Consider the following 24997-nt stretch of genomic DNA (forward strand, 5'->3'; position numbering starts at 1 on the left):
TATATTTGTATATATTCCGACGATTACATTACTTAGACTGAAACGAACGTACTTTATGACTGACGTGCTGAGGACACCACACAGTTGCAGAATGCAGTGCGTAGTTTTTTGTCTGCAATGGAGCCAGAAGAAAGCGTAGCATTCGCCTCTCTTGTTTATTTCTACAACATACGTCACGACGTTCGTTACAACGGACGTATTTTGTGCGTTCGTGTGGCCCCAGCCAGGGAATGCAATAGAAGATACTGCTTCCAGTATAGCAGAGTGTCTGTCCTATAGTTAGAACATAGCTTTCGATTCATCAGGTCATTATAACGTCATTGGTCCTTAATTGTATTCCGACCTTGCGCATCAGCACACACACACACACACAAGCGCACACACACGATACCCTGTTGTTATAACCACATTACATCTGCATGTTGTTATCAGGCCCCTGTGACGCTGAGTGCAAAGCTAATGACATTGCAACAGGTGTCAGCTCTTGTTAAGATGAATTTGTCTTCTTATAATACGTACCGGGTGGCTCATAAAAATAGCATTTCTTCATAAAATGTGGTAAAATTAAACCGCCGATGGATTTGGGTAGAAAAGTGTATGAATTTTGTAGATTATAACTAAATATGTAAGTAAAAGTTTATTAAATTCGTTTAGAAGAAGAGTGTCAAAATTAAATATCAAAAACAGGTAATTTTACATTAATATTAGCCGCTGTTTTAAAGTATGGGGTTATTTTAAACGCTGAATTTCTTAAACACACAAAATTGCTACCAAGCTCTATAGATTTAAATCTGTTAGAATGCCATGTTTGCAACGAAAACAGAATATAGACTTCAAAGAGGACCGTTCAACTCCCCAGAATTATTCTAATAAAAAAATTAAAATATATGGACTCTCATATCGAAAGTTAATATCCCATTCTCCCTTGACCTCAGTCAGAACAAGGAAGGACATACCCAATAGCGATTCCAGAGGAAATATGATTGTTACGAAGTCAAATACAAGTTACCCTCCAACTATATTTCTTATATTGCCTCAGTAGGTAGTGTGTTACAGAAACCCTGACACGTTTCAGTCTTATAAGACCATCATGGTGATACCGTAGTAAAATAAAACTTTAAAATTCGTGTGTGTAAAACCTTGAGCTGCAGCAGAACAGCATTCATGAAGCTTCATTATGAATACTAATTAATACATCTAATAAAAATAAACAAATAATAAAATCCATATTATAAGTGCTGAAATACTATTGCCAATCATACATCTGTAAACACTACAATGGACGTAACAGACAAAAACAAGCAAGAAGGTAGAGTAAGAGTCAGCTTTATATGCTATAACTATACGTAATTTTAAAATAGTTATATCAGACAAAATGTTGCTTATTGTCACATATATGAGTGACTATAGACGGGGTTTGGATTGGTGACTTAATTTCTTGACCACTTATGCACTCATGACTCGTGACTACAATGTACGGATCACTGACACACAGACTAGCCGTTTCCTGGCAAACGAATTTTAATACAGAACTCTATAACAATCTCACTGAATGACACACTCCAGATATAACACATAAAGACTTCTCTTCAGAGGCTGACTTTCAACTGAGCACTCTTGCAACAGACTCGCGGCCATTTCACAACAACAACCCAGTCTCCTCTCCACCGCCTATCAATTGACTGAGCTCAAAGCCAAAGTCACATTGCGACTGACGATCAGTCAATCAGTCAGTCAGTCTTGGTGTCGAGCCCAGTCTGAGGCTTATGTTCAGATATTTACTATTGTTTGACAGTTTCGGTCTTGTTTTCGTGGGGCGCCCTCTCTTACGAGAGGACTGGTCTGTCTTTTGGCCTAAGCTCTAAACCTAGTCTAGTTTATAATCTCTCGGCACGGAACACAAAGAAAACACGGTTCCTCTGTTGCTGTACCATCGTTGTGTTCGTGTCTGTTACTACGGTAACGTGTTTACCGAGCCGTTGTCTAGCAACGGCTCTGGTATATCTGCCTATATTGCGGTCGTTACATAGCAACTGGTCTACACGCTACAATATTATCATTTTAAAGCAACTTTAAAGCCTTTCCTCTTGAGGTACGCCTTCTGAAAATGACCCAAATGGGAGGACAGTTATAATGGCAGTAACAGAAATTCTCATGTACATATATATTACTTTTACTAAAATTATTATTTCCATTAACTGCTCATTATGCTGTGTAACATGAGACAAGCATGATACCGGTCCACGGAAAGCATACTACTCTTAGTTGAACTGCGTAGAATGTATGTAGCCATTTTGTTACTTCGTAATTCAGTTTCGCAGACATTTTGAGCATATCATTTCTTCTTGTGTCCTTCTTTCATTCATGAACCAATGTAATAATGAGCGGCTTTCCTGGAATGGCATTTCATAATGTTAAGTTAAATGGCTTAGACGCTAGTTCCATATATTTCCTTTACAGATGTATAAACATATATTTATACGACCTCTGAACTTTGTCCTGACATCTGTGTAAATTCTCACGGAAAATGGCCTTGTGATACTTAATACTAGCCAAGAACTTTACTATGACATTTAACATCTATACCGTCATTAACGAACTGATTCTAACTTCATGTTACTCTGCTCTTGGTGTGCATATCCCAGTTATAGTAAGCCTAAGATACTGATCTAAAATTTAAAACAGTGAATTATGACAACCAAGATATATAATCACAGCGTATATATTAATAACTAAGGCCTAGGCTTAGATGGGAGGATAATATTAAAAAGTATCTTAGAGAGGTAGGATTTAGTGGTAAGGACTGGACTGGTCTGGCTCTTGTGAACATGGTAATGAAACTTCGAGTTCCATAAAATACTGGAAGTTTTTCAATAACTGAGAGACTGGCTGTTTCTCAAGAAAGGCTCATCTCCATGAAGTTATGAAGTAGATCTTCACACTAGATAATACGACTAGTGATAGAAATTTCTTATGAAGTGTTCCTTTTACGAAACAAATGTCTTCATTCTGTTTGTGTCTCCGTTTAACATCTAATTTCAAAGGTACAAAAGCCAAATGCAATTTACTAGTATGCTTACATAATCCAATATATGTATATTTGCCCAGGAGGTCTTCATGCGTAAACGCTAAAAAGGTCACTGTTTGCTCGACAGATCAAATTTTAGTAATCAAACAACAATTTACTGCCACCCTCTGTGCCTTTATTATTTCGATGTTTCTTTTGTGTTGTCATTTGCAGGTTAATATTATAACTCAACTCTACTGAGTCTCTATATTGTAGATAGCTGGGTAACGTTTTTATTTGATGTAGGAAAATTTAAAAAGCTCTCGATAAAGAAGGCGAGTGGTGATGACAATTGCTCATTCTGGAACATGGATATAATGCTAGAAAATAATGAACTTCACTGGGACAAGAAACTTTTCGCACGCAAATAACGCCACAATTATAAATAACAAAAAAAAATTGTTCAGCAGGAATAAATTTCATATTAATAAGATCGCCATAAAAATAATAAATCAGGTTATTTTGACACATTTCATTTTAGGAATATTCAAGCTGAATAATGATACATATTTACAAACAGAAATTCATAACGTAATTGATTTAATAAATGAGGAAAATTTATGTTTAATTTACAGTGGTCTTTATGCTAAATTAAATGTATAAAACGATAACAGAGCACAATGTTTTAATGAAAAATATACAAAAGAAACGGAGGAATTTGGTGGCTGTTTTTTCAAGCTACAAGTTTAACCTTCCGAAAATAAGTTTGATAAAGTTTAAACCTGAGGCATAAAATTATTCTTAAACGTCGGTAATGTTTCGACAAAATGATGTACATAGAAGAATCTACAAAAATAAACCTTTGTGCCTCTCAGGATCAGGAAGCTGACCATCCGGTATCCTAGCAGTTCCTGATCACTTTATTGACTGACCTGCTTTGGAAAATCTATTGTTGTTACCGTGTTTTTACCTGGTATTTTTGAACCATGTATCCAACTTGACTGCAAGATTCGAGACCTTAATATTAATTTCGTAATGGTTCTAAACTGAAATGCCGCATTGGAATTTTATAATAATTCTGTTTCGATATTGGATATCGGTTCTGTTTCATAGGTACCAGTAATCAGCCAATCAGTTTCCATATAACTACACACAGGACTAATTGTTCCTCCCACACTCGTGCGATGATACGACAAAAAGATTAAACCCTTTAGCAACACATCACTGGCTCTCCATTAGTGATTTAAAATATATTTTACAGAAACACCTCGAGATGAGTAATAATATTAAAGGTCACTACGGCATCACTTGCTCTTCCTCCGGCTGCTTTTATCCTGTTATTCTAAGGCTCTCAGTGAATGGGTTTGAAACTTCCGTATTTACATATATATCACTGGACATAAAAAATATGGCGGTTAACTGAATTCCTTAATCCATAAGTCGTGACTACCCTCTAATGCAGGCTTACTGTCACCATTAATATGTGGTCCAACATCTGCTGCTGTTCCCTAGACAATACTCCGTGGGCAATGCTCTCTACTTCACTGTTTTCCTTCGCGCCACAAGTCAAGGCAGATAGAGCACGAAGCCTGGACTGTACAGAAAAGCAGTGTGTGCCAGATGAGTCTGATTCTTTGACATGAGGCCTGAAAGCCGGAATAATCCATTGCCAGACACGGAATTACCCATTCGCGAGGAAACAGTTCTTGCACGTTTCTGAGAAAAACAGTAGTGGAACCTTTGGAGACGGTGACTTCTATTCTGTCCTCCCGAAGTTATAAAAGAGAGTTTATTCGTGAATTTGAGGGATTACGAATGTAAGAGAACTCGGAATGCAGTTCAATAGGAGTGCTAACCAGCGGATAGCGGTAGCTGAAGAACTGACCGATTCACAAATCAGAAGCAGGCCGCGCCATAGCTCAAGCGGTTAGTCGCTGGCTTCCCACCGCGGCGGTCCGGGTTCGATCCCGAGTTTGGTCAAGTGAGATTTGTGGTGGAAAAAGTGGCGCTGGGGAAGGTTTTCTCCGAGTACTTCGGTTTCCCCTGCCAATCTTCATTCTACCAATTGTTCCACAATCACCCTCACCTATCATCTGGGGCTGGTACATACAATATGCCAGAAGTGGCCGCAGTACAAGGGACTTAGTCCCACCCCACTAGCAATAAAAAGAAAGTCAGAAGCAAGTCGGTCATGCAGAAGGAAAGACACTCATAGTCCAGTAAGGAACAGAGCGAGTCGTAGAGTCATTCACTGGAAGTTGTCGTAATTGATTACTCTCCGTTTTACTTCGGTTTACTAGATCTAGGACATTCAGTAGGACTCTTTGGACGGGTGATCAGCTCGCCGCAAGACCTTTACCTGTACACAAACACAGAAAAATATACACACACAAACATCAAACATCTATGCCCTGGGTGGGATTCGAACCCAAGATCCTGGCTTCAAAAAGAGTGAAGACAGTGCATGTCTTAGACCCCTCGGCTACCGCGACCGGCCGCAAAGAAAGATATTGAATTACAATATTTGTAAATACAAACAGAATATAACACTAGCCTTTAATTTTGGAAATGTCTCTCAGTGTATGAGTAATTAATTAAATAAAGATTCTATATACAGAATCCCTCTCATGTTTTAAGTTCATTTGATGGTCATGCAGGCCTATTCATGTCAATTACCTGAAACAATGGACAGTATTCGACTTTATGGGAAAATAGCTGAATAAATTATATTTTAAAATCTTTACAGATGTAAGTTCCTTCACCAGTAGTTAGAATCCAGCCTAATAATCTACGAAGTATTTGAAAGTTAAAAATATTTGTAATCAGTGTTTATATAATACAAGTTCTTTCGCAAGAAAATTACACTGCAACAAGTTGCATAAGTCCAAGAAGAGTAATATATGTCCGAGTTTGAAATAGCATAGCCTGTACCTGAATAGATTTTGACTTCATGATGAAGGTCCAGGCACAGAAAAAGCTCAGGGTATATCTGGAACAATGTGTTTAAAGTACACCATCGTGAAAGGAGACACTGAAAAGCGCATTCGGATTTTGCTGCAACCGATTTCAAAGCATCAGTTTTGTAATCAGTTCGCTCCTCAATTTCCTTATGATTGTGGACGTAGAGGCAATGGAAAGACTAAAGGTAGGCGTTCACTAGATCGCATCGTACGCATTGGACGGATCGGATCTGATGCTAAGTTACATGTAAGTAATTAAATCAAGTTCGCTATCGTTCACTTCATTGTATGGCACGCATCGCATTGCGGCAAATCCTATTGGGATGGTCGAGAGGGCAAGGAATCCGACTTGCGCGACTCGAGAGCAAGAGTCAGCGGTAATTCCGTTGCAGTGGACGAGGTCTCTCGCATCTGCCCATTGTGTGGCAACTCTTGAAACACTGTACAGGGCGCATCATCCTCCAGCAGATCCGGAAATAGGGTGCTGAACTCCCCGAATACTGATCTTTTCCTGTTGATACTGTGAACACAATAACGCTTTCTTCGTCTTTTCTTTTCTTGTCTTCTTCTGCTATTAGGATGCAAGTAACTACCGCAGCTTCTGTCTCGCACAAGTACACCCGTACTGCGAACGCTTCTGAGACTGGCACGGGCCGACGCGTCGGCTTGGCGATGCGAGTGAGTGAACGCACTCTACTTTTCCTACGATAGCTCATATCCCTCCGATGCGTACGATACGATCTAGTGAATGCCTACCTTAACAGAAAATACTGTGAATCTTTTCAGCCCTTAAATATGCACCATCTCTTTGAACAGTTCCAAATAATTTGAAATGTTTTTGTGACGAATTTTATAGATGCCGTATCTTCCTGCGTGTTGCAGGCCATTCACCAGCCGCGATGGACCCTTCTGTACTATCAGGCGCCCTTTTGTGGCTCCTCCTTCTGGCAGTGTCTCCCAGTTCACAAGGAGACCCTATATCTGACCCAGCTAGAGCCTCTCCAGGATCAGGGCCCAGTGGTGAGACCTTAAGTAGGGCGCAGGACGTCCCGATACAAGCTCATGAACCGGAAGAGGACAAACGCGGCTGGAGAGATCTTCAAGGAGGGTGGGGGAAACGGGGCTGGCAAGATCTTCAAGGCGGCTGGGGAAAACGTGGTTGGCAAGACCTTCAAGGTGGATGGGGAAAGCGAGGCTGGCAAGATCTTCAGGGAGGATGGGGCAAACGAGGATGGCAGGATCTCCAAGGAGGATGGGGGAAAAGGGGCTGGCAAGACTTGCAAGGAGGTTGGGGCAAACGAGGATGGCAAGATCTCCAGGGCGGCTGGGGCAAACGGGGCTGGCAAGATCTTCAGGTAAGCGTCTGGTACAGTATGAACATGTGATTCAGCTGGATATATAAAGTTCAGTTTGTATTCATATTAGTCATAGTGTGACGTATTGCGCTATGGAGGACATACCCTCCCCCCGCCAGCGGTGACGTAACAACATCGGGCACTGTCGCTTCTTTACGATTTCACTTACTGATCAATCCGAAGTGCACGAACGGCGAGTCAAGAAAGTTTCAATGACTGTGAAAACAGTTTCGACACGACCGTACATAAATCAATAAGCATTTGCTTGTATTTCATACGTTCCTGAAAAATATATAGTTCAGTGCTTTTTTCATAGCTACCGTCAAACGGGATGGATTTCAAATTATTAGATACTTTGACGGTCCTCCTAATTGGCTGTACTGTTCTCTTAATAATTTTGACCTCTTTTACAACAGAAGTTGGCCTCCTCTGTGGTCTAGTGGTCAGTTCCTGGCTACAGATCCAGAGGTCTGCGTTCGATTCCTGATGCCACAAGTTTTTCTGAGAAGTAGTGGTTCTGGAACGCAGTTCACTAAGCCTCGTGAGGAATATCGAGGAACTACTCATAAGGGAAAGTTGCTACTCCGGTCTAGAAAACGGATATTAAGGGCCGTGGGGATTCGTTGCGCTGACCACGCCACACCCTCTATCCTCAAAAGTTGCCACTAACTTCGCCGACAAGCTGCGATCTCTCGGTCGGTATAGTTCGCTTGCGGACTAAAACCACGGATTTTGTTTTTTTGTTCACAATAGAAGTTTATTCTTCTTATTCTTTGCAATTTGCCTCCAACTTTTCAGTTTACGCAAATAATTTTATGTACCTTTCATCGTTCTCAGTGAGATTTGTCCATTTTCTTTCTGCTTTAAAGCACAATTTATTATTATTATTTTTTATAGATAATCCCGATGATTCTTCAGTCCGCTTTCGCGTTGTTCATAAAGCGTCCATTCGAAAGTTCGTCATAACTGCTGGCAAATTAGCGGAAGATATTACAACTGAGAAACTCCGTCCGCCTTCTTTAAACTTTCTGGATTTTTTGGTCACTTTCCATCATCCGGAATTCTAGGTAATAGAAGACACGCCGATTCGGAAACTGCATCTGTTTCCATCTTCAGGTGCAAAAGGAAGCACCTCCTCGTTAGGCCCGAGTGATTGAGATTAACTCTTTTTAAGGGGCCCAACTGAGTAGGTGTCTTCCTTTCTCGCCTGAAGACGGAAACAGATTCAGTTTCCGAAACGTCGTGTCTTCTATTACCTAGAATTCCGGACGATGGAAAGAGTCCAAAAACCCAGTAATTGTGTCATCCACCATCGTCAGAACCCTTCAGAATCTTCTTTAAACTTGTTACTAATAAAGTGAGAAATGTCATTGAGCTCTGTAATATAATCAGACTTTGAGAGCGCCAGAAATGCTGAATGAACCTAACCACGTGAGCACTCAACGATCCAATGAGATAGTGAGGATTTAAATATGTGTACGCTTGCAGAACAAAAACAGTTATTAGTAGTTATTAGTGACGCTTTTTCTCAGTTCCCCAAAATGAAAACTGAGAGTATATCGTCACATAAAATTTAATCCCTTGCTTCCCAATCCTTGCAAACTCACCGAATTCGACCATCCTCTCATATCATTCAACGATACACAAAATTACTTCTGTAAGTGATATAGCGTCCGTAAATTACCTGCGGTCCATGAATACGTGAAGCTGGTTGTTACAAATTTGCGTCATTCACATACTTCCATAAATTTGCATAAAATTTCTGAGTTCTGCAGACTGAAACAAAGTAGTCAATATTCGCCTCATGCAGTGAATTGATGAAAGCAAGCGAATGTCAATTCATGCGTTCTATATCGACCTATTAATTACTTTAAACAAAACCGCGGGAACAGATATAACCAAATATCGATAGAACTGAAAAGCTTCTCCATATTCCTACATGTATATCACTGCATTATGGATCTATTCATTACTGGATCTGTTTATAATCAGCTGATATAAATACACTTCACTTCGTAATCCGTGTTCAGAGCTGTTTATCCTTCTCCTATGAACTGTTCCAAACCGGTTATGTATTGCGGGCTCTTGATGGATAAATCATCAGCGATGAAAAGGTCCAACAACTAGACGAATTACATTTTAGTAGATACAAGGTTTTGCACTATACTGCGTGAATAAATTAGTTGCAATGAAGTTATAAGCTTCACACAGACGAATTAATCGCTGCAGGAATTGTACATCCGAATAAAATAGCTCACTATAGGTATGAATTTATGTAGTCGTTCAAAAACGACGAATTTTTTACTTTGTTTATGATTTCCATCTGACTGTTGTCGATTACTGACTGAAGCATGTAGTAGAATTGTGTTTTATGAAGTAACGTCTCTGTTAAAGCTCGGTGTGATCACGTGTAAGATTTGAAAACGTGACGAAACATTATAACACCTTCTCCCACATTTCCGAATGCAGGCCTCTTCCTGCTAATTTGAAACAAATCTTGAGATTTAAAAGTTTGAGAAGATGGTACATTAATAAAAATAGCATGTTTCTGGACATTATCCATCTTCCTGTTTTTATTTCAAACACAATGTTTCTGAGATTTGATCCTGTATCCGTCTTTAGGTAAAACCTACTCAGCTGCCTCCATTAGATAGTGTTAGTTCCAGAGAGAAAGTAGATGTCAAGCAGAGCTGATACTTTTTCGGCTTATTTTTCGATCCTAAGGATAGAGGCCATATATTCCTCCGAAATGTCAGTTGAATTCAACTGACTACATAGCGTTATATAGTAATGTTCATAACCACAACAGTGGGTACTTCCAATCCAGTCAGAAATTTCGTTAGTTCCTCTTGCTTAGTTAGGTGGTTTGTTGTTTCGTCAGTTGCTGTATTTCCAGCCACGAGAAGCCGCACATGTAAATACCTGTCACTCCAGCACTGAGCTCCATAATTCCGTGTGGGAGACAAATGTTCGCTGGAATCATAATCAGCAGGTCACCTAATTGAGAGCACGTGGAACCAGCTGCATGCCGTTACATAACTCGACAGTCCTTCCCAGGGATTTCCTTGCGAATACTAGAAGCTTCCATCTATATCATTTGTGAACACTGGAGCCTCATGTTCGCTGGCATTACTCCAAGATAAATTATATCTGAGGGAAAAATTTGGACTTTGTAATCAGGGGTGAGGAAACCACTTCTTGTATGGAAGTAACTTTAGCCCATATAAAAGTTAAGTTTTATGAATAATATTGTGACGTGTATACCCATTGCTAAACAACGACCCGATAAACACATTCCCGCGGAAGTAAACGGGCGCAACAATAGGGCGTCCATTGCTAAGTAACGGGTCATTAAAAACTCCTGACGGGAAAAGTTCAGAAAACAAATGATATTAAGTATAATTGACTAGAGTCACGACAATAATGATGCTCCTCACTGTTCGAATACGACAATAAAAAATAAGTGCATGTCTTTTTCTAAAGATCACCAAATTAAGTACGTAATAAATTACATTACTCGCTCCATTAAATTGGAGTTTTGTTGTCTCCCAATTAATTTTGTTTCCAAAGCAGTGCTGTACGCATCGACACATAAACCGGAATGGAATAACCACCCCCAGGCTGGGACGAATGCAATATTTTGCCACAACCCAAATTAGAAGACGAAAGTTACGTCAGTTCTCTAAGGGTTTGTGAAATTGGCTGATTCGCTTACATGTAATAAAGCTGGATTTTGTTAATTGTTTTAAATATAAGGCTACACATGTAGACATTGTCATCCTATTAAGCAGACCTCGTAAAGTTTTATATTCTCTGTTGTGAATTTTTCTACTGTATCGACTTTAGTTAAGCTGTTTTTATTTACCATCTTGTCTTTTAACTGTACTAATAAATCACAATGCAAACAACATCATTAAAAATAATCTCATCGCCCTGTGTTTAATCATTGAACGCGATGAAGACGTGTGAGGCACCAACTTTTGGCTTTTGAAAATCGTACAGATTTCTAGTGCATTACATGATGTCAATGACTGCGCCATACCATTGCCTATCTTTGTCTCAATAAAGAAAACATGTATTTTTTCCTTGGCACTATAGCCCCAGTGGGCCTAGGCCTACCTCCATGAACTCCGTTCACTTCGGTTTTTCTAGATCTTAGACATACGGTAGGACTCCATGGGCAGGTGATCAGCTCGTCGCAAGGCCTCTACCTGTACATAAACACAGAAAAACGCACACAAACATCCATGCCCTGAGTGGGATTCGAACCCACGATCCCAGTTTCCAAGCGAGCGAAGACAGTAGATGCCTTAGACCGCTGGCTACCGTGACCGGCCAATAAAAACATATACCCTCCTTCAACTGTCGTTATGGAGAAATCAAATTGAGTGTTGAAATCATTCGGAGCCCCTGTGTCCCCTCTGCGGAACCTTTTAAATGTATTTATGCAACTAGAATTTACAGCAGAAATACAATTTTTTAGAAGTGTAGCAATACACATATAGAAGGACTAAATAAGGAATAATAAACTTAGGAACGTCATTTAATCTAAATAATAGAATTTGTATATCCAAATCTCATTGAAAATATTGTATTCTTGGAACATAAAGTAGATGATTACGAATAAAATATTAGCATAAAACCCAATTAGACGATGAAGCATAGAGCGCCTTCAGTTAAGATGGAGAACCACTGTGATCTTCAAGGGAACGGAACAGACCAATTATGACATTGTTTCCAGTATAAACTGAGTAAATCCTAAGCAACTTTCATACGAAACTTCTTCGTTATCATTTCTTACTGAAAACCGTCACAACACAACATCAATAACACTTGTAAGCAGCTCTATAAGATGCCTTTGCTACATGTTTCGGCTTCAGTAAGGCCATCATCAGTCAAATACATGAAACCTTTCGTTACTGAATTGAATGTTAAATATAAGTCAAATGTTAAACTTGCAATTATATAAAATGGTATGAAATTAAGTGAGTGAATACGTTACAAAAATTACAATAAAAATTAAAATCTTAATTTATCAGTTACATAGTCAAAAGTATAGTTAAAAATTGTATATGTGATGATACTTGGAAGTTGGTAGTTGTAATCGTAATACATGTAATACTTATACGGAAATATTATTCGTATATACGCATTAGCTGTTTATGGTGTTTGTAGGTCCGTTGTTATGTCGTATGTTATTGCTTAATATTTGATACTATTTGACGGGCTGCCGGTCTCGGCAGCCGAGCGGTCTAAGGCATGTACTGTCTTAACTGGCTTGGAAACCGGGATCGTGGGTTCGAATCCCACTCAGGGCATGGATGTTTAGTTTGTGTGTGTACGTTTTTCTGTGATTGTGTACAGGTAGATGCCTTGCGACGAGCTGAGCACCCGCCCAAGGAGTCCTACCGAATGTGTAAGATCTAGAAAAACCGAAGTGAACGGAGAAGTTCATGGAGGTAGGCCTAGGTCCACTGGGGCTGTAGTGCCTAGGAAAAAAATTGACGGGCGACTCCGTTTTGTAAATGTCAGATTTAATGGAGAGATAGATTAAAAAAAAATTACATGTGTCTACATAACTGAAAAGGTACAGGATATGGAGAGATTTTATGAACATTCTGTTTCATAAGAAAAGAGGCAATTTGTTGGCGAATTTGGTAACTAAGACTGTAGCCCTGTACCACTCAGTGAGGTAATTGTTTTCTTAATTACTTGTAAATGGAAGTGAGAATGGGGCATGGAGGTAAGACTGATCTTAACATAAGTTACATAAGAACTGAGAACAGAGTTATGCAAATACAAGTTGTAACAGTATACAGAATAAGTCTAGTCATATTTCATATCCTACAATAAATCTGGAAACAGGCCAGAGCAAGGAAATACAGAGCAGGTGACATTCATGCAGACTAAATGCCGGTATACTGCAAATAATTCCTTTAATACTTGTGGAGACATTCGGTTCATTAGGAAGCCAGGGTAGGCAGTTTAACTTTCCCCGTCTCCCGAAGTACTAGAGAGTGGTGTTCAAATAAATGTGACAGTGGGTTTAGTAGTACTGTCCCATTGCGAGGCGCAGGAAATGAACAGGATGCTAGATAAACAGACCTGCCTTAAGTCTCTCAGTCCGACATGAGAAAGGAGGCGTGAACATCTTAAGGTAACATTTATTTAATTCACGTCTCGAAATATAATATATATTATAATGAAACGCATCTAATATTTTTGTTCTCTTTTTCTTTTCTTTCCATACACTGAATTAAAATTACACGCGTTCTCTAGATTCAAGCACGCAGTCAGAAAGTATGGAGTGACATATTGGGTTTCTGGACTTTATCCATCGTCCTAGTTTTTAAGATAACAAATAAAAACACGACTGGGTCCAGTGATTGAGGCTAGCTCTTTCTAACGGACCCAACAGAATAGGTGTTCCCCTTTTTCCTTCACCTGAGGACGGAAACACATCCAGTTTCCGAAACGTCGTGTTTTTATTTGTTATCTTAAAAACTAGGACGATGGATAAAGTCCAGAAACCCAATATATCAGTGTGTTATACACCATCGTCAGAATCCTATAGTAACTACTTAGAAAGTATGGAGATTTGTGGGTTGTTTGAAATATGATAAAAAAAATAACTTGCATTTACAATATTGCTCTTCGTTAACACCGCGTGCTGCAGCTGTCGGTCTGTAAGCGACTATAGGACTAGCAGCATGCCCAAGAAATCTATGCTGCAATCCTGAGAGTTACGAAAGATTGTTATTTTACCGAAGAGTCTAGATTAGCTCTAAGGACCACCCACTGGATAATGGGACTCATTTCCCTTGGACAAATAATGGGTGAAGTTATAACTTCTTTCCCCAGAAATTACTGTACCAGACCCTATTTTTGTGACTTGCGGGGTGAGGAAGCGGTGGAAAGGAAGAATGGACAACAAAAGAAAAAAAGGGAAAAGAAAACAAGTGGTTGGGTGTGTGATACTTGTAGTACCTGAGGATGATCCGTTTTGGGTCGAAACGTGTAGTGCTATATATGTTAATAAACGATTGTTATGTTGAATGTAGAATTCATGTGTGTTGAAGAAAACAAGAAATGGAAGAGAAATGAGGAATGGACGATAAAATGTGGAAAGGACGATAAAAGAAAGAAGGGAAATAGACAGACCTCTTCATCTCAGAGTATGTTGGCCACTACTATCATAGTGTGCTTTCATAGCCACTGTAGGGTACGTAGTCATTGATTTTGTTCAGGTAGTAGTCGCTGATCCATTCTGTCTACCGCGCCTTCAAGGCTTTGGCTTTTCCGCATTCCTCGCAAGCCTCAGCTTTAGAGTTCCGTACAGAACTTCCCGTTTCCTCTTGAAATCTTTTCTTCTTTACTGTATTCTCCTATCAGTACCGCAAAGCTGAAGAAGTTGTGGCCAGCCTGTTCTCTTGGCGCAGCCACAACGTAAAGATAAAATCTGCTACTGTCAGTCGCGATTGCTGTGTTTTTGGACTTTGTCCAGCTTCCGGTATTATAAAGGACACAAAACAACACAATTTTTTGGAAACTGGGTCTGTTTTCTTCCTCAGATGACAGAGTGGGAGATACCTACTCTGTTGGGCCTGTTAGAAAAAACCGTCTCTCTGTTCGTACGAATTTATATCCGTATCTATCTGTATACAGTTCTATAGTCCTTTTATTGGAACTTGGCCGCCTTTTCATTTTCTTAATTCTTTACACAGTCGGTGGAATACCATCGGCGGGGGATCAGTCCGTCGCAATATACGAAGTTAGTAAATAGAATTTAATTAATTTCTCTACTGGAAGTCTACACAAAATCCTGCTATAGTATATTGAAACAGGCCACGACCGCTTCCTATGCAATTCACACTTTACTAATTAATTTCTCTACTGGAAGTCTACACAAAATCCTGCTATAGTATATTGAAACAGGTCACGGCCGCTTCCTATGCAATTCACACTTTACTAATAATCCTACCAATTGACGCTGTACGAGTATAATCTAAGTTACTGACAGTCTCGTTAATTAAAAAAACATAAGGGAATACACAAATAAACAAAAAAGTATACATGAGTAAGATTACTTTACCACAGACAAATTTAGAACCACATAGCTACGTCCATATTTATTACACGTATTAACTGTTCAGGCTGTCGAAGACGTTAGCATATTAACAATCTGTTCTAATTCAATCGCTTGCGGTGTGGCTTATAAAGTGAACAAAATCTAAATAGATTTAAAGATTCGATTTAGTACTTAATGATCCGTTGTTCTCAGCTGTTTTTTTGCCATCAAATTTATGGAACTGTACATGCTCCCACTCTCCATTAAGTTTCATTAATCTTGACTACGAAGGTCAATGGCTGTTTCTTAATTGAGAGTTCTCTGTTCTAGCCCTGTACACTTTGCATTGAGAATAAGATTATCAACTGGGAAACTACCTAGTGTTAGCATGATACAAGCAACGCTGAAACCAAGAACTGTTAATTTCCTACTTCGAAAGGGGCCGTGATAAGACGGTCAGCTGATTGCCAACAAACTTTGTTCTTCTCAACCGTCACCTTTACAAGAGTCCATAATATACTGACGCGTGAACGGGTGATTATTAGACTTGTTCTGAACTGGATGGTTTGATTTACTGTCACCTCATACGCACCACTCGGAACTACAGATCACCGTTACACACACACTACGGTTCTCTATCTTCACTAGTCGTATCCTGGCAACAGATTTATCAGGCTCACTATCACTTCAAATCGCACATGAAGTCTTCTTCCCACAGTCTAATTCCTTTATTGTCATTACTCTGCAACTGCCAATTCCTAAGACTCGACTCCGGTCAATTACTCTGCTCCAGAACTCGTCTCCTGGCAGGCTTGTGTCTCGAATCTCAACAACTTCACTCAAATGATTTTTTATTACTTTGCAGGAACACGTAGAAAATACAGCTTCTCTATTGGTGGGAAGGCAGGTTTACAGTGCCGATGAATGCCAGTGGAAGTTATACGATTGTTGGTTGCATATTCCTTGCTACGGGAACGTGTTTACCGATACATTGCCTAGCAATGAACGTCTATTCTGACTTCACTATTCTAACCTTTGGATGTCATGTCACAATATGTTTCTCAGGAATGTGGATACATATCAATACAAATATTTCTACAACATTTTCATATGACGTTCGTAATAAAGTACGTAATTTAGTTCTCGATGTGGTGATAAACGGAAGCTGAAACAGCTGCGTGATAGCATGTCTGAATTATTACAGTAAAATATACTTTTAACGTAATTCAATGTGAGAAGAAAATCGTTTTCCGTTTCAGAGCAGTTTCCTTACTGGTTTACTGCCAATATTTCACAGTACACAACCCAAATATAAATGATCCGATTCACAAGTCATAAATTTCTGCAATATGCCTTGCAACTAAGCAGCACTTGCATCTTCAGGGATGTAACGCCTACGCAACTCGATCAGAGCTCTACATGCTGCTTGATTTTGCTGGTTAATTAGCTTCTTGTTGAATTCTGAAATTGCAGAAAGTACGTTCCTTCGAAATATACCTAAATTTCTCTTCATCGTTACAGCCGTGACAACCGGATATCCATCAAAGTTACTGTTTCCGGTCAAAGTATACGAAACTATAGCTGTGCCCGTAGTGTTGTATAGGTGTGAAATGCGGACTCTAGGATTAAGAGAAGAACAAACTGCGGCTCACTGAAAATGGGCTGTTGAGGAGAATATTTGAACCGAAGAGAGGGGAAGCGACAGGAGGTAGGAGAAAGCTGCAAGTTGAGGAGCTTCATGATTCGTACTCCTTGCCAGATACAGTATTATCAGGATGAACAAATTAAAGGGAGTTAAATGGGTGGAGCGCCGGTCACGGTAGCCGAGCGGTCTAAGGCATGTACTGTCTTCGCTCGCTTGGAAACCGGGATCGTGGGTTCGAATCCCACTCAGGGCATGGATGTTTAGTTTGTGTGTGCGTTTGTCTGTGTTTGTGTACAGGTAGAGGCCTTACGACGAGCTGATCACCCGCCCAAGGAGTCCTACCGAATGTGTAAGATCTAGAAAAGACGAAATGAACGGAGAAGTTCATGGAGGTAGGCCTAGGCCCACTGGGGCTGTAGTGCCAAGAAAAAAAAAAGTGGAGCGTGAATCACACATGGAAGAGAAAAGAAATACGAACAAAGCAATGGTAGGAAGCCCCTGGAGGAAAGGGTCACTTATAACAGAATAATACAAAAATGGTTCTTAATAAGTGAGGTGGGCGTATGGAGGGTTCAGAGAAATGGTGGGTTCTTAATAAGCGCGGAAAAAGCTTTAAGTTTCATAAACAGTGAGGAATATACTAATAAGTTAATAACTGTTACTTTCTCAAGAAGGATTCATAATAGTCTCTTAGTTATTACATTCTCTCTTCCCTCTCTTCCATACTCTTTCTAATCTTCTTTTCCTTCCAAACTTCAATTTCTTTACCTCTCCTTTCTTTTCCTTACTCACCTACCTTTCTTTTTATATTATGTCTTTATTCCGTTAAGTAAGTCTGCTTTGGCATATTTTGTGTACGGCCGAACCTTCTTTCTTACCACAAGAATGTTGCTTCTGAGATAAACCAGAAAACGCAACAGCGGATGTGTGGATCAGTACTATATAATCAAAGATGAAATATTCAATCATGCCATTTTCAGTTTATACATCATCCACGTCTCATATTACACAGTTTCACTTCATTGGAGGTGATTTGGCATTGATTTTCTCTGCAAACTCCAAATACCGGACAAGTTCTCATTTAATGGAGGGTTTCTAATATAGAGAAGTTTCGCTATACATTTCTCGCTGACCCCTTCCATTCTTATATAAATCTAAGTTTCCGAAAAATAATAATAATAATAATTTGTAAATTCTTCAACTTTATAAATACAAAATTTCATCTTCCTCTGATTTAATTAAGTGCAATAACAGCACTGCGTTCCATTCGAACCTGAGACTCAGGGCGGTTGATTTTTAAGCACCAAATTGCATATAACTTTAAAAACTATCAAGAACTTTTATCATTTTCGATAGAGTATACAAAATATATCTAATTTGCATATCTTCCATACATATAATATAAAAATACGTGCCTAAAGTAAATGTTTTGATGTCATTAACACAAATCTAGGTACGAAATTAAACAATATTATCATAGAAATTAAAACTCGCCTCCGTTGCGCGGATCCTCATATGCGTTGATGAGCTCCTGCTATCCTTCAAGTGTGTGGCTTACTGAGCGTGAAGTCTATATGTGAAGGAGCAATGTAATTAACAGCGGCCACCGAAAGTCAACAGCATACGGTCAATCCGTCATCTTCAGTCAGACCGGAAGGGGAAGTCAAACACATATGCTGTACAGCAAATATTTCAACAGATCACAATGATTGATGCTTCGGGTATTTAAACACGATGATTCAAATGTACGAACCAAACAAATTTAGGTTCATGAAAAATTTAATACCAAAATAAATTTAGGGAATATTTCCGGATATTCCTTTCAGAGTCTCCTGCTACCCATTGCTCATCTCAGAGTTAAGGATTGAAACACCGGTGTTGTTAGTGGAATAATAAGTTATTCGGTGTAATAAGTTTAAAAGAATAAATTAAATTACACGTGTGGCTTCACATGTTTCGCCTCCTTGGGGCGAACCACCACAACATCAACAAATCTAAAGAAATTAACACTATCAACAAAGCAGCAAAAAACAAGGAATTCAAAAAAGAGAAAGAAAATATTCTTTATGGACAAATAAAAAACACAAATTCAGAAAATTAAGGGTTGCATTTACATATACAAAAAAAATACATATGAAGATCACACGATTATACAAAGAAACGAGAATCAGAATAACATTAAAACAACAAACGCAATTAGAAGTTACTCAGTACAACACCAGGACAAACCAGTGTGAAAATACAGGTATGTAGAAATTTATATATATGGATTGTCAAACATAGGGAAAACACAAATATCATTAAATGACGGATATAAAGAACACATGAGAAGTATCAGAGTCATTAAGGAAAACTCGGTCTTTGCAATGGGTATTCTAAAAAAACAGGCACCAATTTGAAAAAAAAAAATGGAACACATTATGGACCTAATGGATTAATTACATAAAGGAACTAAAGTTACTGACAGAACAATAAAATGCATAAGAATCAAATTGTCTCTTTAATATAACTGTAATGTACAATATAATGCAACATTAGCATTAGGTAGCGGTCATACGACAGGGGTAATCACACGTTCAAGGAGCACTACCGACTGTCTTTAAGATCCATATTTCCAGATTAATTATCACAGGAAACAGGGCAGAGGGCCTAGTACGAAAGGTGGAAGAAGAACAAGAAAAATAAGAGCATCTGGTTCGTATTCACACCGGATTCATTGAATTGGTATTAAGTACAGTACAGTCTTCCACTCTGTAGTCGCGTTTTCAGGTACAGAAAAGAGTGCCCCGGTAACCTCAACGTGATGGCAAAATTAATTGCAATATGCGGTCACTATAACCACAAAATGGGAAATTTTAACATCATTGTCTGAAAATTGGCCAGCAGCCTAATTACGCAGGAACAACAGCTAGCAACATATACGGCCTACAGGTTTCATTACATATGCCGAGCAGGTCAGAATATTGGTAATACATAGACCCCTATTCTGGAGGTGCTAGGTTCAAATCCGGGCTGGGACACCAACTACACTAACGTTCTCCTCTTTTTTATGTTAGTCATGAAAATTCCCGGATATAGTCTCAGTTAGGACCCGATTGTTTCCTTATAAATCCTTATCGACCCTCCTTTCGTCTCTTATCCAAGCATTTGACGTTACATATTTTAGACACTAATATATCCTTAAAATAATCTGTAAAAACAGAAAACATTAATATTATATATGAAGCCAGAGCAGGTTAATTAGGCTAATCCACGATGGTTATGAACGCTGAGACAATGAACTCCTTTTAAGCAGCAAAATCTGCATATATACCGTCTAAACAATAACAATAACAGTATTATTATGCGTGTCTCTGGTGAGCATTTATTGCATACATAAATGCATAAGCAAAATTAATCACACGGCACACACACACACACACACACACCACCGTGAGGACCTCCAAGCCAACAGGCTTCACATTAATTATTACGGCCTATGTCTTTCTTCAAATATTTACCACATCAGAAACTATGTATTTCACCTAAAAGGTCTGTAACTTAATGATAGCCATATTTTATATCATTCAAAATGTTTTGTAAGCTGATTCTTGTACTGTTCAGCTTTATCTTCGAATCAGGAGGAGTCATTTTGTATCAGTATGCAACAAATTACATTTTTCCGACAGAGTATATTGTGGAACAACATACATGTCTTACATGCCTCTTTCTCTTTTCTTTTCACTTCTGTGAAATTAAAATTATATCCTGCTGATAATTTAGTTTCTGTTCATATTGTGACCATTAAAAATTCGCAACATGAACACGTCATGCGCCAGTGTAAATATCCTACAACTGTTTTAAGAATTACAACAAGAATTGAGGGCTTCCTTAAAGTATCTGGATATTTCGTGTTGTGACGAAGTTTTGGAAAGCTGATCTTCCGAAAGACCGAGAGAACGCCATGTCGGCTGGAGCGATATTTAATTTTGTCCCTGTCTTAAGAAGTGTAAACAAATTATTCAAACGCATTCTTTTGGATTTTGCATATTCCATTTCATTTTCCCTCTTTCTTCTCTTCATTCTAGGCCAAAAATAACGTGTTTTAGAGCTTATCAGACTACACATTGTAGATAAAAATCACTGTCGTAAAACGAGTTTCCTTGTAGTTCTTCAAATAAACACAAACTTTAATTAACGGAAAAACACAGACTGAGGGTGTTTGAGAACAGAGTGTTGTGGAGAAGACCGGACCGAAGAGGGATGAAGTGACAGGAGGTTGGAGAAAACTGCATAATGAGGAGCTTCATAACTTGTACTCTTCTCCAAGTATAATTAGAATGATCAAGTCAAGAAGGATGAGGTAGGCTGGGCATGTAGCGCGAAAGGGAAGAAGAATAATGCGTATAGGATATTGGTGGGAAAGCCAGAAGGAAAGAGACCACAGGGAAGACCAAGGCGTAGGTAGGTGGACAATATTAAAATGGATCTTAGAGAGATAGGATGAGATAATATGGGATGGATTGGATCGATTTGGCTCAGGATAGGGACCAGTGGAGGGTTCTTGTGAATACGGTATTAAACCTTCGGGTTCCACAAAATGTGGGGAAATTCTTGGGTAACTGCAGAATTGGCGGCTCCTCCAGAAGGGCTCAGATTCATGAGTAAGTAAGTAAGTAAACATAAAACTTTAATATGCTTGTGTATATGCACACAGCTAAATTAAAAAAAAAAAAAAAAAAAAAATTGTTTCTGAGTTTCATGTAAATCCTAATTCAGACCTTACAGAACGGATACAAAGTTATTCCGAACTTGACCACAATTATTCTATATAGATAGTTAATAACAGACTAATTTGTCGTCCTGTAGTTTCGGAGATAAAATATGAATGGAGAGAGATAGACATATCGCGGTATCGAAATCTTGCATTTCAAGCACGTTACACAATGAAACACAACATATTACGAATGGTATATATTTCTAATTTACTAGCATAGCAGGCGGACCAGTATTGATAAATCCCCCCGCCCACCCACTGACTGCAGGTATTAATCATATTTTAAGCAACCGCATTTCCGATGTTACGTTCGTAACAGTCTTCAGTTAAAATGACACAGCGAAGCTTTTAAAAGCAGCAAGATGGCGTATTGGAAATGTGACAGATACCGGCTCTGTTGCTGTGAAGTGGCTCTCATTCTCCTGTTACAAAGGTGATGTCTCGAAATACCGAGCAGAAGAGTTGGATACTGACTTAAACTCGCATCACAGTGCGTGTGCTGCTGGGAGATATCGGAATTCTCTGGATAGCAAAGTCTAGTTCAATTCTCACAGAAAAATCAATGCTGTCACTTGTTATGACATATCAGATTCAGATGGCAAACTAGAATTAATTTCAGTGTTCAGCCATGACCAAATTTCTCTGATCGTTACCGAAAGTCAACGAAATATATAGGCCTAAAATGAATCAAACGTTAAGCAAAACTTAAGGAGACTACCTTCCTTTTAAGAGTTTAAGAGTATATCGTTTCGGACAGGCGTCAAGAGGTGGTCTTCCTGATAGAAATTTGGGCATGGAGCTTACAACATCTCACCATGGAGAATAAGCTTCTTACAAAATTTTAGACCTCGGATCTGGGCGGAGCCTTTCTATAAAAACCTAAACTAAGAAAAACTGATATGAGATTTGGTGCGTGCAATGTAAGATGTCTGTACATGGCAGGTTCGTTCAGGGCAGTGGTGGAAGGAATCTCAAAATATAGGTTAGATTTAGCGGGAGTACACGAGGTCAGATGGGACAGAGGTGGCACCGAGCCAGCAGGCAAATGTACATTTTTCTATGGGTGTGAGAGTGTGAAACATGAATTAGGTACAGTTTTTTTTTCGTACATAAGAGAATCGTATCAGCAGTTAAGAGGGTAGAGTTTGTTAGTGATAGGATATCATATATAATACTAATAGGTCACTGGTCTGATATCATCGTTCTCACTGATCATACTCCAACATAAGATAAAATTGGTGATATAAAGGACAGGTTCTATGAAGAACTAGAACATGTAATTGATAAATTCCAGAAATACCCTATGAAAAATTTGTTAGATTTCAGTGCCAAAGTATGGGGGCAGAAGACATTTTCAAACCAACGATTGGGAATGAGAGTTCCCACGAAATTAGTAATGATAATGGAGTAGTAAACTTTACCCCATCATAAAAACCTTAAGGTCAAAAATACAATGTTCCCACATCGTAACATCCATAAATTTACTTGTACATCTCCTGATGGGAAGATACGCAATCAAATAGACCATATTTTGATCGAGAGGGGACGGCACTCAAGTATACCTATATCTAATCTTTCAGGGCAACAGATTGTGATACTGACGACTACATGGTGGTGGCGAAGGTTAGGGAAAGACTGGCAGTGAGTAAATAAACAACACACACAGTTCATACGGAGAGGTTCAATCTCAAGAAATTAAATGAGGTAGAGGGTAAAGAGCAGTATCGTGTTGAAATCTCAAATAGATTCGCGGCTTTGGAAAACTTGGACACTGAGGTGGGTGTTAATAAAGCTTGGGAAACTATTAGAGAGAATATCAAACATTCAGTTCATAACCTTTTGGCTTCTCGTATGCTGTTCAAAATTTTAAAAATTAGAATATATACGAAACTAAAATTCTGCTTGCGGTTCTGTATGGGTGTGAAACTTGGTCTCTGAAATTAAAGGAGGAACACAAACTGAGGACGTTTATGTACAGGGTGCTGGGGAGAATATATGGACCAAAGTGATATGAAGTGATGGGAAACTGGAGAAAACTACATGATGAGGAGCTTAATAACTTTTACTATTCTCCAAGTATAATTAGAAAGATCAAGTCAAGGAGGATGTGATCGGCAGTGCATATAGAACGCATGGGGATAATAGGAATGCATATAGGATATTAGTGGGAAAGCCAGAAAGGAAGACACCACTAGGACGATCAAGACGTAGGTGGTGGATAATATCAAAATGGATCTCAGATATTTCTTTTTTGTTTTTTCCTTCTCAACATAAGAACTGTCAAAATCTCATCCATTTTTACTGTGTATAATGAGTTGACTGGTCCTAATGGTATGGCAGTGTGCTATATATTTCAGATTATAATATCATTATCAGGCAGTATACACTAACAGCTCTTCACAAACTACTGAATTTCGTTTAATATAAATTCATATATTAAATATAACAATTATAATTAATGTATGTCTTTACATATGGTTAATATATTCAGCATTTCGTTAGAATTAATACTAGTTTTGTAAATGGACTGGATTCATCTGGTTAAAAATAGGGACCAAAATCGGATTTTTATGAAGACAATACGGAACCAATCGGTTACACAAATGTAGGGAATCTCTTGATCAGCAGAACAGCTATCTGTTTCTCAAGAAGGAATCATTTCTCGTGGATTTAGATATTTAAGCATTAGAATGACTAAGTCAAGGAGGATTATAAGGGTAGGGCATGTAGCACGAGTGGGGAGAAGGGGAAGGCCTATAGTATTTGGTGTGAAAGCCAGAAGAAAAGAGACCACTAGAGAGACCTTGACGTACGTGAGGAAATAATTTTAAAATATAATTTAGAGACATAAGATGGAGTGGTATGGACTGGACTGGTCTGTCTCGGAATAGGGAGAAATGGCGGGCACTGGGGAGCACAGTAATGAACCTTCGGGTTCAATAAAGTTTTGGGAAATTCTTGAGTAGCTGAGCGACCGGCAGTTTTTCATGAAGGGTTCAGCTCCATAGAGTTTGTAAGATATAAAAATCGTTATTCTGTCAGCTGGACCAAAGGGTTTAGTTTCCTTCCGAACAGGTAAAAACGTAATCCTACAGAAAGAATGTTAGTTAAATCAATTAACTCTGAAATATTGGTTCCGAAACATTGTTAGAGAAAATACAGAAAATTCCGAATAAACCACTAATTCATTACAATTCTGATTAATT

The 24997-nt window shown here is 38.8% G+C and overlaps 1 protein-coding gene and 1 long non-coding RNA gene across 2 annotated transcripts in view; one reads left to right on the forward strand and one right to left on the reverse strand.

The window, feature by feature from the left end:
- Positions 1-24997, forward strand: part of LOC111870529 (prothoracicostatic peptides) — a 187843-nt gene that overhangs the window by 132761 nt on the left and 30085 nt on the right. The window contains exon 2 of the mRNA XM_023862891.2: positions 6850-7322. Coding sequence (XP_023718659.1) covers positions 6867-7322 — 456 coding nt within the window. The 5' untranslated portion in view covers positions 6850-6866. The remainder of the gene's footprint in view (positions 1-6849; positions 7323-24997) is intronic.
- The window catches only part of LOC111870530, a 174521-nt gene that overhangs the window by 72394 nt on the left and 77130 nt on the right, over positions 1-24997 (reverse strand). The window lies entirely within an intron of this gene.

Source organism: Cryptotermes secundus, unplaced genomic scaffold, assembly GCF_002891405.2.
Source record: "Cryptotermes secundus unplaced genomic scaffold, Csec_1.0 scaffold117, whole genome shotgun sequence".
In the NCBI taxonomy this organism is placed as follows: domain Eukaryota; kingdom Metazoa; phylum Arthropoda; class Insecta; order Blattodea; family Kalotermitidae; genus Cryptotermes; species Cryptotermes secundus.